Source organism: Stylophora pistillata, chromosome 7, assembly GCF_964205215.1.
Source record: "Stylophora pistillata chromosome 7, jaStyPist1.2, whole genome shotgun sequence".
Taxonomy (NCBI): Eukaryota; Metazoa; Cnidaria; class Anthozoa; order Scleractinia; family Pocilloporidae; genus Stylophora; species Stylophora pistillata.
The window spans coordinates 34,330,717-34,346,725 of NC_142525.1; the positions used below are offsets into that span (position 1 = coordinate 34,330,717).

Here is a 16,009-nt window from a genome sequence, read left to right on the forward strand (position 1 = left end):
TGGATAGGAAAAGCTGTGAAAACACAAAAGAGGAGATAAGAGGAATGAAAAGAGAAAGGAAAAAGTGGAAACGAATGCAAAGAAACCTTGACAAAGAGAAGACACTTGCGTCTGGATTACAGATCGAGAAGGCTCGCCTTGAGAAACAAGAAAAGGTATGCGACAATATAATGAGAAAATATTATGATCGATGGCACTCACTTCTCAAGCAAGAAGAGGCTTCAAGAAAGGCTTGGATATCAATTCCAAGGCAATCTGTAGTGCAAGGGAAGGTATGTACAACATTTTAAATCTTCAAAGCCGGAAAGGTTTTAAAGCAGTTGCATCACCCCTTCCTCATCATCACCCTTAAAGTGGAGGGGGGGGGGGGGGGAGTTTGAGGGACTACTTGGGTGTTGTCACAGAATTGGTTATTGCATCTACTTCCTGATGCTGTTTAACCAAGTCTTCCTCACTATAATTTATTTTACCATCGCCTCTAAAACAAGATACATTTGAGTCATTCCATCTGCTTTAAACCCTTAGGTAATTTCAAATAAGGCAGCCATGTTGAAAGTAGCACTCCATCTACATTCGCTGATCTGACCTTGATATCACTGCATTTATGTTACTATGAAAAGAAATTGCCATTTAAAATTCTGTGTAAATAAATACATTACACCATATAGAGAAGCATTTAATCATCATTTATTTCTTGTTCCAAAGAGGCGGGCTAACAAAGGATTTATTAACTTTTTGTCTTGTTGAAATGTAGGTCATTGCAAAAGCAACATGTGAGTCCATTGTGGAAATTGACTGTGCCATTTTGGAGCCCTTAAAAGATGAATCTGGAATGGAGGTGAAGGTACATGTGGGTTCAGGTGTGGGTGGGTGCTGAAACGAGATGTTTTACAGAGGCAATCCCATTGCAGTTAAAACATTTTATCCTGCTACAGTAGAGGAACTCAGATAGAAGGCAGGAGTCATGTCAAAGTTCCAACATGCAAATTCTCCTCTTCTTGTTGGAGCATGTACACTGTGAAAGCCTTACCTTCTAGTGTCATCCTTTTACCATGTTTTGGACAAGCCTTTTACAATGTCTTTGTCACTGAAGAGCAGAGGGTTGAATCTTTGACTGGTTATTTGGCTGACCTTGATCAATCAGTTGGCTCAAGCAATATCTTAACTACATAAACAAGGATTTATTCATAGGGATATCAAAGTAGATAGTGTCATTATCTCGCACGTAAACAATGAGTATTGTGCCATATCAATCGATTTTGGCAAATGTGTAGCTTTAACAGCAGTTGGTTCCCTTGTGAAACATTTCACACCTGAAGAACAAAAACTTTACAAAGGTAAGCATGGTCACATTGCTCCTGAAATTGTCTGTGATGCCAGTCCACCTTTGCATGCCAGTGATGTGTTCTCTTTTGGAAGAGTGATCTATGCAGTTGGTACATACCTCCAATGCCACTTCCTTTGTGCTTTGAGGAAAAAGTGCATTCTTAGTGATCTTGAGTTAAGACCACAATTAAGTGATATAATTAATGAACTAGAAGTGCAATTAAAATTTCATATGAAGGGATTAGTTTAGGTGTACTAACATACAATCAATCAATCAATATCAATCGATACTTTATTTACCCACGTAGCGTCAAGGAGCTCATAGAGCTCGTTCAAAATATGTATGTGCCTCTAAGATTAAGAATCTAAAAAACCTAATACATACTGTCAAGACCCAATTGATTAGAAATTAAAATAACTAACAATTGATATTAAAATTTAAGTTTGTACTGTAAAATTCAAAGTCACTTAAATACAGGTATAAAATGGTGAAGCAATAGCTTAAATAATTTAAAATTAAAATTAAGTTTGTACAATGAAATTGAGAGTCACTTAAATACAAGTATAAAATTGAGAAGCTGTTCACTGTTTCTTAGGTTCTGTATTTTTCTTTCAGGGAGTGAGGGATCTGCTCTTTTTCCTGCCAAGACTTTTTCCCACAAGGGCACTGAAAGCTTTCTCGATGGCACATCATAGGTTGGTAGATGATGAGATGGCACATCTTGTCAGTCAGTGCTTTTGTTGTACTGCCAATGTGTATGTAAAATTGTTACCCTGTATGATTTGAAGCTTTGGATGAAATCAACAGATTAATATGTATTTCTGTAAAATCAATACTGTCTGTCAGCTTCATAGGGAGATTTCCACAAATAACATTGTTTGTATATATGAAACAAAATTTACACTGATCCATGAAAATAAAAATTTCACAATGCATACACAAAAAAAAGAAAAAGACCAACTACAGAGAATAACCAAAAGTGCTAACCTCATTATAGTAATGCTTGATACAGACAGTTATTTTTTGTTGCCTTTATAGAGTGCTGAAAACACAAACTATTATGTATTCATTATTATTGTTTGAATTATTTCTCTGAAATTCCCATTTATTGTGACAGTAACATGAGTGTAGAAAGTTTTCTCAATGGCATTTTGTAAGTTGGCAGGTGAAAAAGTGGCACATCTTGTAAATCAGTGCTTTCAAGTGGCAGAAGTCTTTCTTTTACCCATTCTTTAATTGCATACCAATGCTTTTGATTAATAAAGCTATTTATTCAGTTTAATTGTAAATGACAGTTTCTTAGGATTTATTGTGACTTGATTTTTGGAGACATGAGCTATAGAACACATTATTTATATTGTAGACAATTTGTTCAGCCGAAGTCAAAATAATTTGTTTGTTTTGTGCAATATACGTTCGCAGTGTTTATCAAAACAATAAAATGTTATGTCTGTGGTAGGGAGAGGCCTGCCACTTTTGTTTGTCCGATTAGTTGTTTTAGTAAGGGTGGATTACATGAGCCGAGTTCACTGTTTGCTAGGATGGCATTATGTGGGCAGGCCAGCCTGACTCATGTAATCGGCCTCTAAGTGGATGATTGGCAGGCCTGTGGCCTGAATTATTATTTCCCTCGGATTTCTAGCAAAGGTAAATAGATCAACCACATTTAATTCCAGTTTCATTTACTTTAAATTTTATTCTGAATACAGTTGAACCCAGTAAATGGGCCACCCTCAGGGAACTGGCAAATGGCCACTAAATAAGGGTTTTTATTTGTTTTTTTGTTAGATCCCAATGCAAATTTATAGCAAATGAACAGCTTTGCTCAATAAGCAAGGTAAATGTAAAGCAAATGTCAAATTTACGTCACATTTGCATGGAATTTTGTCAGGAACAAATACTTGAGTTTAGCTTCAGTTTATAGCTATTGCAAATTTAGTTCAAGCACACTTCTTTTTCAGCTTGAGGATAGAGTTTCAGAAGAAGACATTTCATTCCCAGCAGACAAGATGGATCACAGAAAGCTAATGGTATCATATATAGGATAGTGAAAGAAAAACCATTACAATCTGTGTCCCTTGCGAGGATTCGAACCTCTTGCAGTCAGCCCAGAGAAGGTGATCCCTGCTGGGAGGAGAGTTTCGTGCGCTCCTCTCAGTGCTTGTCTATTTTCGCGTCCTGAGGAGAGGTGCAGTGCAGATTGCCCATACTTTGTTCTTACCCTCTGGTACCTGATATACCCGTATCGTTTTTATTTTTATGCTTTATGATTTTTTTATTTTCATTGATTGATACGAGCACTGAGCCGTTAAATAGGTCTCAAACCCGGAGGCTAGACAAGTCGGTTCTCGGCTGTAACCACTAGAGGACTGTGTCTGTGTTCAAGCGGGGATTTACTTTTCTCCGGCACCCTTGACATTCAAAGTCAAAGGAATAAAAAAAGACTCAAGCCAGGTTGGAGAGTATCTGCTTTTTAACTGAACAACATTAAAAAATTATGGCATTTGCGGAATGGTGACTCGAGCTTAACTTGAGAGGGGCCACGATAACTAATTGTTTATATCATATCAGTCAAAAATCAATTATCTCAGAAAAATTGCGCATCGCCTTATCAGCTGGAAGACAAAAAAAAGTAAGAGCTGGGTCAATATTCATAAGGAACATCTGCTCTATCAGCTGGGCAGAAGAAGAAATTTGTGTGGACCTTTGTGATGATTCAAACCTCAATTTATTTAACATCGCTACCAAACGTTCTTATAGCAGAGCAGAAAGACAAACCTCTGGGTGGACGCATGTGAGAATTCAAACCTCAGGCTTTTCAATCAATATTCCTGGAAAGGAGAAAGATTGTAAGCCTTACATTTAATACGGAGAAAGAAATAAGCCACACGACAAAAGAAAACAAAGGCAAATAATTTGAACCAGAAACATTACAAACTTGCCGCAATAGTCTACGAAGGTACTTTCTCAATGGGGCGTCCATGCCCCCACAGGCAGTAGACAACTCCGACCTCAAAAAATCTTCAGGGACTGAGTGCGAGGAAGTTTCAATGTTAATCGTCTCAAGCAACGTTCAATAGCAGTTCTGTTCTCATGTAATAATTAAAGACGTAAAGATATATGTAGGTATGTATAAATACATACACATGACTTTTTTTATATTCAAATTAACTAACCTTCATAGTCAGATGAACTTGAAATTTCGTGAAATCACGGGAATTTGAAGTCGCCACGAAAGTATCTGTTAATTTCTTTCCGTTACCTTTCCGCTTATGCCTTTCGAAAGTTGAACGTGATTCGAAGCCATTAAAGCGCGCGCAGAAAACATTTCCTTTCTTGTCATCGCGCTCCATGCGCTCTTTAAAGGAGATGCAAAAATGAAACCGTCGCTTTCAATAAAATGTTTCGACCCCAGAAAGAATTGTGAGCTCACGTTGCTGCACGTAGAACAAAATTTGCTCTTCTGGCTCATCAGTGCAAGTGTCGGCTGATTTGTGATGAATTTTCTGTTGACAGTTCAGATTACAATGAGACTATCTTTAATGCATGAATTAAAGATGTCAGAACAGCTATACTCATTTAAATCTCACCTTAAAGTCAAATTAAATGTATTTTAATGAAACACCCTCTTTTGTGCCAAAAAAAAACCACTTAAAGGATTTGCGCTACTAAAGTTAAACTTATGTTCAATTGAAGATTCATTAAAGGTTAGAGTTAGCTTTCGGATATTTCATTTGACAATTAAAGACGATTAAAGCTTTTCTCAACCTTTAAGACTGCTTTAGATTTTGCCTAAAGGCACTGAAATAAGAACATTCGTCCTGTGAGAAAGATGAATTATTTTCATAGCAACTATTTATATACCATTTAGGAATCGCGTGGAACTACAGAGGGAAAAAAAGGAACTACAGAGAAAGAAAAACCCATAAGTGAGGTAGGAGATTACTGGGTTAGTCCTCCTATAAAATTGATATCTCGTAACCAGACCTAGAGCTAGTGCTAAACAATACGAGAACCAAAGTTAGCCAAACATTTGAAGAAAAGGTTTACCTCCGTCATTATGTGCGTGTTCTGGTCGAAAGGAAGGATACCTGGAGATTGGATTAGGCCCTGAGCAAGTCTTCGGAAAAGATCACAACAATTTTAAAGGTCATAGACTATAGGAAGCTTCGCACGATAGGGTTGTAAGGGTATCAGAACGTTACGTAAAGAGAGTGAGTAAAAACTATAATTATTTTAAATTTCCAACATGACGGTCCATGGGTTGTCAGGGGTTTTGGTTCTCATTTTTGTATTTTTATACTTTTTAGTATAACATGAGAAAGTTAAATGACTTGACCGGCAACTTCGTTTTTGTTTTGCAGACGGAAGTTGAAGATAAGAGACGTGGAAATAGAGAGAGAGAGAGAGGACATGGGAAAAAGAGACTAATAAGCTGAGGGGTCCCCAAGAACGACACAATTACGGAGGTAATCGCCATTTTTAAGCTTTATGCCATCTGTAAAGAATTACGTATCTGGGACATCTAGAGATTTTAATGTTCATTATTTCTCTGAACGGATTGAGACGTCCGCAAACTATTTAAAAAACCAGCAGACTATCCTCAGAGGTATGAGATATGTTGACACTCCATTTTGGCACTCCCCCATCTAGGTTACAGAAAATGCGGTGCCAAAAAAATTAAAATTGTGGAATTAAAGAAACTAATATGTAGGAAATTTCTTATTAACATGCGTTCAAGGAGTTTGAGAGAAAATTATCTATAATAGAGCAATTCGCTTTTAATTTGTTTATAGTGGACGGAGAAAAATTGGCGACTCCACAAAGGAAAGTTAAGGGCTCTTCGTTTGATTTGCTTGTATTCGAGCCACGAAAAACTGGTCCCAGTAGAGGCAAGGAAAAGCTCTCAAAACAAGAGATTATAGACTGATAATCTTTTGTCCAGAACTAATACTGTCCATACATACATACATAGGTTAATTGACCAACACCCACCCATCCCACCCAGGGGAGGGCATCCACCACACAGTAATCTCGTGCGTGGGAAATTAACGTCTCCTACCCATTACCCTGCAGGAGACGGGGTCCACGGTTTATTCGTCCTTATCCGAGAAGACTAGAATATCTATCCATTTCTTGATTATAGAAAGGTAGCAAATTCTCCTCACTTATTTTAAGACCATGAGTATTGGTGCGGCCGGGGCTCGAACCCTCGACCTCCCGCACAACACAATCCGGCGCTCTAACCAATTGAGCTAACCGGGAGGCGGTCTGTCATGAAAAAATGATGATAATGGTTGATTTTTTCCGACTTCTTTAAGTTCAACCCTCCCCAAGAACTATTGCTTTTAAAAGCAGTGCTTTGTTTTGTTTGTTTCCTTTTTGTTTTGTTTGAAAATGAGAAACAAGCAAACAAAAGGTAAAAAAAGAGCAAAAGAAAGCGAAAGTAATCATGTCAAACACCATTACACCTACACTTGAATAGTGGAGAGTCTTTCCGACCCTAATGATTGGAATATATCGAATTTGAAATATTATCTTGTTGAATTGTCAGTTGTTATTAACGTGTCCTTGTACATTATTATCGCAGCCGTGAGCCCTTATTACCCGGCAGAGACTGTTCTCCTGGAGACATGTTTGCTTCATGGCGAGATTTCATACAGAAAGTGGCACATTGTACAGCGAAGGGGTGAATGGAAGCCTTCTGAGACTCATGTATCGGATCTGAGGGCAAAACATAGTTCGGTGCGGTTTTTTGCAACAGGCAACGGTAGTATTAGCTACATAGTATTACCCACAACTTGGTGGCGCAGATGTATAGATTTCTTTAGGATGTGTTGTTCTTGTGGTTGCATTCATGACGATTAAGAGCAGTAATAAATTTGCAGACCCTCGGCATATTGTCAATCAAGAAATCCGCCACTTGTCGCCAAATGTTATCACTTATAGGCAACAATTTGTGAGAGCAACTTGCAATTCCAATTTTTTTTTTTCTAGAGTGAAGCATAAAAGAAAATAAACAATTTTTTTAGCCTGCTGATTTTAAAGTTAACCGCGTGACTAACACATCTGATATCAATCTGTAACCATTCTTCTTATAAGCTTAGCCTTTACGAAGGAAAGTGTCAAGGCAGATATGAAAGAAAACGATTATTTAATCACTTTCACCACAGTGTGGTGAGGGTCGGACAAGAGAGCGAGGCTCCAATTTAAGTGCGCCCAATATCCCACCCATCCCACCCCAGGGGAGGTCTCGTGTGTGGGAAATTAACGTCTCCTACCCCAACCCTGCAGGAGACGGGACCTCCATTTATTCATCCCTATCCGAGAAGACTAGAATATCTAAGCCATTTCTTGATGTTATAGAAAGGTAGCTAATTCTTCTCAATTATTTTAAGACCCTGAGTGTTGGTCCGGCCGGCGCTCTACTCAGTCCAGCGCTGGACTTGTAGCAGCTATTCATTGAACAGTAGAATAACAATACCTTTAGTAGTAAATATAATAATATGAAAATGTAAGCTCTGCGATTTTATTGTGATGTGTTTTATTTTATAGAGGGAGCCCTTCAATGAAAAGCCTCGAGTTGATGGGATTCTCCGCACCAACTCATCTCGTATAGACTGACACTTTGTAACTCTGGTCCAAAAATCTGGCAATAAACCATTAACAGTTATCATGATAAGGACTACAATTGTTTTTTTTTTTTCCTGTTACAAAGCGCCATAAACAGATTGCAACAAAATTTGACAACTACTTGGAGCAATCCATAACAGCTTACGTAAATCCCGGAACAAAATACCTTTACATCTAAAGGATTATCAGACCATTGACTCTAGTCATTAGAAGGGCTTTCCGTGAAAACCAAAGAATTGTGGAAGTATCCTAGATTGTACACTTTTAACAAAACTATTCCCATTAATTACATGAAACTGAGCAAGTCCAAAAAAGTGCAAGCAACAAAACAGACTGATGACAACTCCAATTAAATACCCTCAGTCTGTACCCTAAAGACTTGTGACTGACTTTCTGATGAGATGTGTTTATGATCCTCGGTAAAACGGAGCCGGCTCAGGCTAACAGAATCACTGTCAACACTCAATTCCTAAAGGTGAGGTTCAGCGACCGCCACGTACAATACGGTCGGCCTGAGTCTGCATTGCGTGACAAAATAAATCAAATTTAATATCACAAGACTAACATTTCCCGGAAATCTGCTATGCGCAGATTCATCAACTTGAAACAAACAACGTTCGCTGATAACTGAGCTCTGGGCGAAGGAATAGTTCAAAACATTGTCCCACTATGGCGGATAAGTCGAATAAGACCATTTTTCTTTTTAATTGCGATAACACCTACAAGCTAGAGGTGGTTGAGGCGTTCTTGATGGAAATGAATAAGAAACATGGCTTGAACTTCGCGATTGGGAAGCATAACTTTAGATTGCAACAAATGGCTGATATCTGTGAGAACGAAATTCCTCAAATTCAGATGGATTGTGCTATTTTTGTTCTACGTGCAGGGGAGTCGCGTCTCTCGATCAACGAAGATAATGCAGGGATTGGCTACGCAAAGATCTACAGAGCTTTATTAGAGGCCACAAGTAAGTTAAATGAGAAAAAAGTTTTTTTTAACGAACATGAAAGGCATTAGAACTAAACATCAGACAGAGAAAACGTTTTTTCTCATGTTATTAAGTGTAAAAGGCGGGATTAATTCGAATGGTAAAAGCTGATATGAGCAAATATATCACTCTCCCTTTCGAGTCGTCGTCACACACCACAGAGCGGAAGCAGGTTAGTGTTTTGTTTTTTTTAATTGATCGATTTATCCCGTGAAAATGAAATGACATGTCCATGGTACAACATTCGTACGATATGCGAGTCTCGCTTCTCTAGTAATGAAGATAATGCGGGGATTGGCCACGCGAAGATCCACAGGGCTTTTTTGAAAGCTACAGGTTCGCGAAGTGAAACACTGTTTTATTTGACGGGCAAGACTAATCAACAGACAGAAAAATTATTTATCATGTTAATAAGTGTTAAAGACGAGAACACTTCGTTTGGAGAGAGCAATGATTGAAATCAGGGTGAATCATTGAGCAAGATTGCGCTTTATCTGAAGAATCTCGAATGGTGAACGAACGTGTGATTTCTCGGAAAAGGGCGGAAATACATAATTCCAATTTCATTTGTCATAACTTCTAATAAAGAATAAATAAAAACATGTCAACGTATTTGTTCTAATAAAGTCAATATGTATCATGCGATAGGTAAGTCTTCTTAAGAGCCACTGACCATGAATATCGATATATTTAAGGTAATATATTGAAAAAGAGTTCGGGCTAAAAATTAACAAAAAAGTAATGCGATCCGTTGAACGACTGTGACGCAAGAGGTCAAGGCCAATCTTTCAGCTTATCCAGGAATACACCAAATACATGACCACTCGCGTGACAGCCGTTCAACGGATCGCATCACATTTTTTGGTATTTTTGCCCGAAATCTTTTCAAGGTGGACGCTCCGCTTATGGCGGGCCAAGAGAGAAACTTAGAGGAATTAAATTAAAAGGAAAAAGTTTTAAGATGTGGGTCATGACAGCTTTTCAGCGGTTCGCATTGCATTTTTGACAAAGTAGCCCAAGCTCTTTTAAACCTGGACGTGCTGCTTATGGCGGGCCAATATAGAGGATTGGAGGAATTAAAATAAAAGGATAAAGCTTTAAGATGATATATATTACGATTTTTAAGTATATATGGGAGACCTGTTCATAGGCCACTGAAGTTGACCTTTATTCTACCTCCGCGAAAGAGACGCGAAGTACTTTATTTCAACGAGTTTTTTTATTCAGACTTGAACGTAACAACGTATCAAGAAATTAATATTTTCCAAGAGATGAAAGGACCATCTACTAGCACTCAAAATTTAATAGCGGGATTGCATCGCGTTGTAGCGTACGAAGTTACCAAAGTTGCATAATGTTTCATTGCTTTACGAGAGGGACGACGGCCATTAAAACATATTTTGAACTTTTCGATTTTTCGGAGAAGAGAAAGCGCGATAGACCTTTTTGATATAGTTTTCGAAAAAGGTTTATTAAAAGGGTCCTTTAGAAAAATTAAAATAACTTACGAAAATTTGCAACTGTCGGCGGATTCTCGGCAATAAGACGTGGTTTCGTCTACGAGGAACGCGAATTAAAGAAAATGGTGGTAAGACAAAACTAAAAAAAAATGCAAAAAATCTCACGCTATGATTGATATGACATATTTCGTGGCATCTAATCAATTTTTAAACCATTGCTCACAGAGAACAAGGTGTTGATAGTCATTGGCTCAGACGATAATTACATAGGGGAAGACGAAGAAGTCAGTCTGTTATCTCTCGTTGGGCACGAAGGAAAGTGGCGTCACAGTTTGCTGAGGAGTATCTTGATTGAAGAAAAAGCTTCATTTTTTCTTGGAACAAGAGGCATAGAGAAATCCACGAGGAAGCATTGTTGCATTACTTTGATCCAAGCAAGAACGGAATAAAGTTTGAATACCCACCCAAACAAAACCCAGACAACTACCACGGGGTATGACTTAATTAAGCGAAGTTCATTAATAACAACTCAGGAAAAATCCTACATTTCGTAATGGGATAATTCTAGGCACTTAAAACCCATTAGATTTGTTAAGATGTTGTGATCTTTGTGTTTGGTCGGTGAAAAGTGGTCAACATAATCCGAATCGCGTTCGGAAATGTTCATTCGTGTCAAAACGAGGTCGCTGACATGATCGTCAAAACAAAGAATTGTTCTTACATAAAAAGACTGCTACATAGACTTAGTAATTACTACTCTAACGATAGTGATAGCTAAAGTCTCCTTGTTACGTGGTTGTTATAGTACATAAAACCCAGATGAATGGTGCTTTTTGTACGTGTGGATCGGCTAGTCCGGAGGGATTAGCAAGTTCAAATTCCACCCATTTTGCGGTGCATTAATAGATTCAGACTAAATCTTTGGTTTCTTTGTGGTTTCTATCAAAACAACTATTCACCTCAGTGTCGATGAAATTGTTGGATATTTATCACCATTTCAATGAATAGGCCAACTTTTACCAAGGTGTGCCTCAGAAATATATTGTAGATAAGGCCAGAGAGATGTTCTATATACATAGGAACTACGTATTCATCCTTGAACATACTTTAGGCAACGTGTGAACATGACAAGAAAACGCGTCGGAGAAATGAGAATACAGAGCAAGAAGAACCCATGAACAGCGAGGTAGGAGAATACTAGGCTCAGCCCATCCGTAAAAGTAATATCTTGAAACTAGACCCAGAACTAGTACTAGTGCTAAACGATCTGAATATCAGGGTAAGTTGAAGATTTGAAGAAAAGGTTTTTGCTTCGGCATCATATGCGTGTTCTGGTGATAAAAAGAATAATTGGAGATTGCAGGCACTGAACAAGTTTTGGAAAAGATAGCAATAGTTCAAAAGGTAATAGACTATTCAATGAAGCTTCGCCCGATAGGTCGGAAGGGATATCAGGAGATTATGTAGAGAGAGTAAGAACCATATTTTTTGAATTTGCAACATAACGTCGACATAAGGCTGTCAGGGGTTTGGGGTCCTTGAATCACAAACTCAGTTGAGTGAGCTTCATAAATTTTCTACTTTTATGCTTACGTATCGGGGGAAATGATGTGAGAAAATGAGGTAAATTAGTTGACTGACAACATCTTTTTTTTTTTGCAGATCAAAGGTGTAGTTGAGAGACCTCAATATGAAGGAAATAGAGACAAGACAGGTAGGACAGAGACTAATAAATTGAGAAGTTTTCAAGGACAAATCAATTACGGAGGTAATCGCCATGTTCTGGTTGAGAGTGGAACTATTTTTAAGCTTGATGTCACGTGCAAATAATTAGTTCTCTGTGAGATCTAGGTGTGGCACAGAAATAAAAAAAATGAAAATAAAAATGATCAAACAAAAAGTAAACAAGAGCAAAAGAAAGCGGAAGAAATCATGCAAACCATACGCGCCATTACACTTAACAAATGGTAAACACCACAGCGTACACTTCTGAGTTAGGATGCACGCGGGAGGTTGCCAAGCACGAAAGAAACGTCAGAGTTGCGCGAGGCGATAGCCGAGAGCGACTCTAGCTTCTTGAGTACTTGGCCAATCTCCCCAATGGATCCTTAACTCAATGGTGTATATTGTGGCGTTTACCATTTTCTTTATAAAATAACATTGCTATATTGTAGCAAAAGAGTTTTCTTTTAATGAACAAATCTTACGCGAGCAGAAAAAACAAGCGCGCGCGGAAAACTAGTCTTTGCATTTGCTCACGTCAGCAGCGTACACCCATGGGCAGATGGTAGACGCTGAATTGACCAATCAGAGCGCGCGCTTTACTTTGGTTGTGTTATAACTACATTTGATGAGCTTGCTGAGTTTTTCCGACCCTAGTTGGAACATATCGAATTTGGAATATTGTCTTGTTGAATCGTCAGTTGTTATTAACGTGTCTTTGTAAATTATTATTGCAGCTGTGTGTCATTATCCAGCAGGCACTGTACTCCTGGAGACGCGTTTGCTCCATGGCGAGATTTCATACAGAAAGTGGCACATTGTAAAGCGAAAGGATCAATGGAAGCCTTCTGAAACTCATACATCGGAGCTGAGGGCAAAACAGTTTATTGAACACAGTTCGGTGCAGTTTTTCTCTACAGGCAACGGTGGAATCGACTATACACTATTACCCACAACTAGGCTGCGCAGATGTATAGATTGCTTTAGGATGTGTTGTTGTTATGCTTGCTTTTATGACGATTAGGATTAGTAGTAGTTTGCAGACCTTTGGCATATTTTCAATCAAGAAATCTGCTAGTCTTCGCAAACTGCTATCACTTCTGAGAAACACTTTGCAATAGCTACTCGCGTGTCCGAATTTTACTATCCCTCCAAAAAAAACTGGATTCTCGTCAGAAGGAGTTAGTAGTCACCAAATCAATATTTATAAATGCAATAGCCGCGATACTTCCGCTCTCAGGCTTCAACGGTAAATTTAGTGGAGTTTAAATTCTAGTTCTATTCTTTGTTGGAATACGAGAGCTCACCCTCTCCGTATTACAAAGCAGTCGTTTTCTTAAGAAAAAGCTTCATCAAGTAACATCCACCTCTTATTTTTAGATAAGAATTGACAAAAATTAGAGAATATGAATTGATAAGGGAGACCGACAGAAAGTCATGACGGCTTATACATCATCTGGTCTACTGCCGCAGTTTGATTCATTAGTAAAACATCAAGGGAAAAAAATTATCGCCTAGCTGATTTTACAGTTAAACGTGTGACTAACTAGCACATGTAAGATCGATCAGTGACCATTTTTTTCAATATACTTAGCCTTTACAAGGGAAAGTGTCATGAAAGATATGAAAGAAAACGATTAGCGGTAGCAGCTATTCCTTGAACAGTAGAATAACAATACCTTTGGTAGTGAAAACAATACTATCAATAAGTAAGCTCTGCGATTTTATTGTAATGTGTTTTGTTTGATAGAGGGATCCCTTCAATTTAAAGCCTCAAGTTGATGGGTTTCTCCGCGCTAACTCATCATGTGTATAAGTTAAGACTTTGTAAATTTGGGGGAAAAAATCTGGCAATAAACAATCAACAATTACTATGACAAGGACTACACAATTGCATCTTTTTTTGTATCCAAGCGCCATTAAGTAACTGGCTTTTAAATCATGTACTTAAATGAAACGTTTTCTACTTTTGCATCTAATGTAGTAATAACCTGCATGCGATAGTAAATAATGATCTTTGTGCAAACGTGTCAGATTAAGGTAAATTGAGTCAACTAGGCTTTATGCTGAACTTTCCACCTGACTGTCAGTCCATTCCTGTCTGGATGTTCAAATGGAGCATAAGGATGTGAATACGCTGTCCTTCTCTCTCCTGTATCACTGGGAGATATGCACTATAGGATAACACACTTGAAACTCTTGGGCGGAGACTAAATGTTCCTCAAAATATGGAGCGCAAAACCACAAACTGTCTCTTAAAGAATGCTGTGAGGTAGTACTTGAGACAGAGTGCTACAGCTATGGAATATGTACACAATCAGGACGGCAAAAGTTGAAAACTTCGTGTCTAGAAAATATTGAAATTTGAGATTTTCCAATCTTTTAGAAGTTAAAAAGCAAACCACTATATCAAGAGAAACTGTGCAAAGTGCAAAACCCAAGGCTCCTTTCCCGAAGCCAAGTCACACTCTACCTTACCAACTTTACAGTTTCACCAAAACGCAGAAAATCTACTGATTATCATTTTGCCTGGCAATATAAGCAATGTAACTAAAATCGCTGTGTCACTTCAAATATGCCGGGAATTGCTGAAGTAGAATAAAATAGTAAAGCACTTACCAATTCGACACTACGAAAAACATCTCTGGTAGCCACGAGATGACAGATAAGCCTGCCATTACACCGCAAATAATGATCTAGGAATGAAGGGTAATTCTGAGGGTTAGAACTTCAAAGAAAGTCAGTGGGTAAGTTTGGGAAAATCTAATCACCATGATATGAATTCCATGGGCAGGCACCAATGCCCGTGATATGGCGTCAATTATCATCATAGAGGAATGAGAATCTGTTAAAGGGGAACTGATTACTCTCAATCTTGAAGAAAACAGACCTATGTAAATTAAATAAAATACATCCAGGGTGGACTCCAAGCTGTAAACTAAAAGATCCTTCTCATGGTCTGTGCCGGACTGGGGGCAAAATAAAACCCAGAAGGCTTCAATCCAAAAAGTCTCTCCGGCAAACCCTCTCCACTTTACATTCGTTTAAACTCTTTCTCTAAGGTTTCCTTAATTCCAATCGATAGCGGCAACTCTGAATTAATGTCGTCTCATATCGCTCTGAGAGTTCTTACAGTGGTAATCCTTCTTCGATTTTCGCGATTCCTTCCTTAAAGCCTCCTGTCTTCCTTTATCAGTACAGTGGTTCTTATTCTTTAGGGTCTCCCCATATTAAAACTGAAAGCTCCTGCTGGAGTATGGAGAAATAGCGGTGAATAATAAAATTGGAACATCTTAAAGTTCACAAAGCAACCAGGTGGACAATCAGAAATGGTTTTGTGCTACTCTGGTTTTAGGATTTACGAATGTGACTAAGGAAATTACAACTAGCATCGACCCAACGTTCCGTGGAACATCTTGTTAGAACTGAAGCAAAACATTAACATAAGATCAAAAAATTTTCCGATAACCGTCGACGATTGGCTGCACGAATTTTGCACAGTTACTGTGGCAAAATTTTAAAAGTAAAGTTAACTGACTTTTTAAGTAAAGAGACAGCTGCTTTGATGACGGCTGTCGTTGCTATCAGCATCAAAAATGTACAGATATACTTAAGGTGGAAAGGTCTCCTCATGAAAGGTTACTTCAATTTTAACAACTTCAGGTTATACAATTCTTATATGGGGATCAGATAAAATGAAATCTCCGCACCAGTAACGCCTGCCGGGATATATGAAAGACTATTATAGGATAGGAACGAGAAGAAGAGAGTATGGAGTCGGAGAGTTAAGGTCCGCGGTGTAATCCGGTTTAATCCGTTGTTCAATACGCATATTAATCTCTACAATTGGCGACGAGGATAAACAGGAAATTTTCAGAC

At 38.3% G+C, this 16,009-nt stretch overlaps 1 protein-coding gene, 1 long non-coding RNA gene and 1 other non-coding gene across 9 annotated transcripts in view; 2 read left to right on the top strand and 1 right to left on the bottom strand.

The window, feature by feature from the left end:
- The window catches only part of LOC111343203 (uncharacterized), a 9,593-nt gene extending 1,569 nt beyond the window's left edge, over window positions 1–8,024 (top strand). The window contains exons 2-10 of one of the 7 annotated variants that reach the window (XR_015989151.1): window positions 1–272; window positions 755–844; window positions 1,943–2,022; window positions 3,116–3,164; window positions 3,289–3,357; window positions 5,199–5,261; window positions 5,692–5,796; window positions 6,918–7,072; window positions 7,883–8,024. The exon at window positions 1–272 is cut by the window's left edge and continues 59 nt beyond it. Coding sequence is in view for 5 of the 7 variants with exons in the window: in XM_088726298.1 (XP_088582424.1) it covers window positions 1–272; window positions 755–844; window positions 1,943–2,022; window positions 3,116–3,164; window positions 3,289–3,357; window positions 5,199–5,261; window positions 5,692–5,766 (698 nt within the window). In the remaining 2 variants the exon portion in view is untranslated. Of the gene's footprint in view, window positions 273–754; window positions 845–1,942; window positions 2,023–3,115; window positions 3,165–3,288; window positions 3,358–5,198; window positions 5,262–5,691; window positions 5,797–6,917; window positions 7,222–7,882 lie in introns of those variants that run through there. The other 6 variants (XR_015989150.1, XM_088726299.1, XM_088726301.1 and 3 more) reach the window with 6 other exon arrangements.
- Window positions 8,025–8,546: 522 nt separating this feature from the next.
- Window positions 8,547–14,010, top strand: LOC111343201 (uncharacterized). The gene is made up of 5 exons (XR_015989147.1): window positions 8,547–8,927; window positions 10,634–10,901; window positions 11,520–11,594; window positions 12,071–12,122; window positions 12,868–14,010. It is a non-coding gene; the product is annotated as an uncharacterized LOC111343201 (transcript).
- A 4-nt stretch (window positions 14,011–14,014) lies between these two features.
- On the bottom strand, window positions 14,015–15,341 carry LOC148727579 (uncharacterized). The gene is made up of 2 exons (XR_015989172.1): window positions 15,043–15,341; window positions 14,015–14,826 (listed from the first exon to the last, which is right to left on the bottom strand). It is a non-coding gene; the product is annotated as an uncharacterized LOC148727579 (long non-coding RNA).
- Window positions 15,342–16,009: the final 668 nt, after the last annotated feature.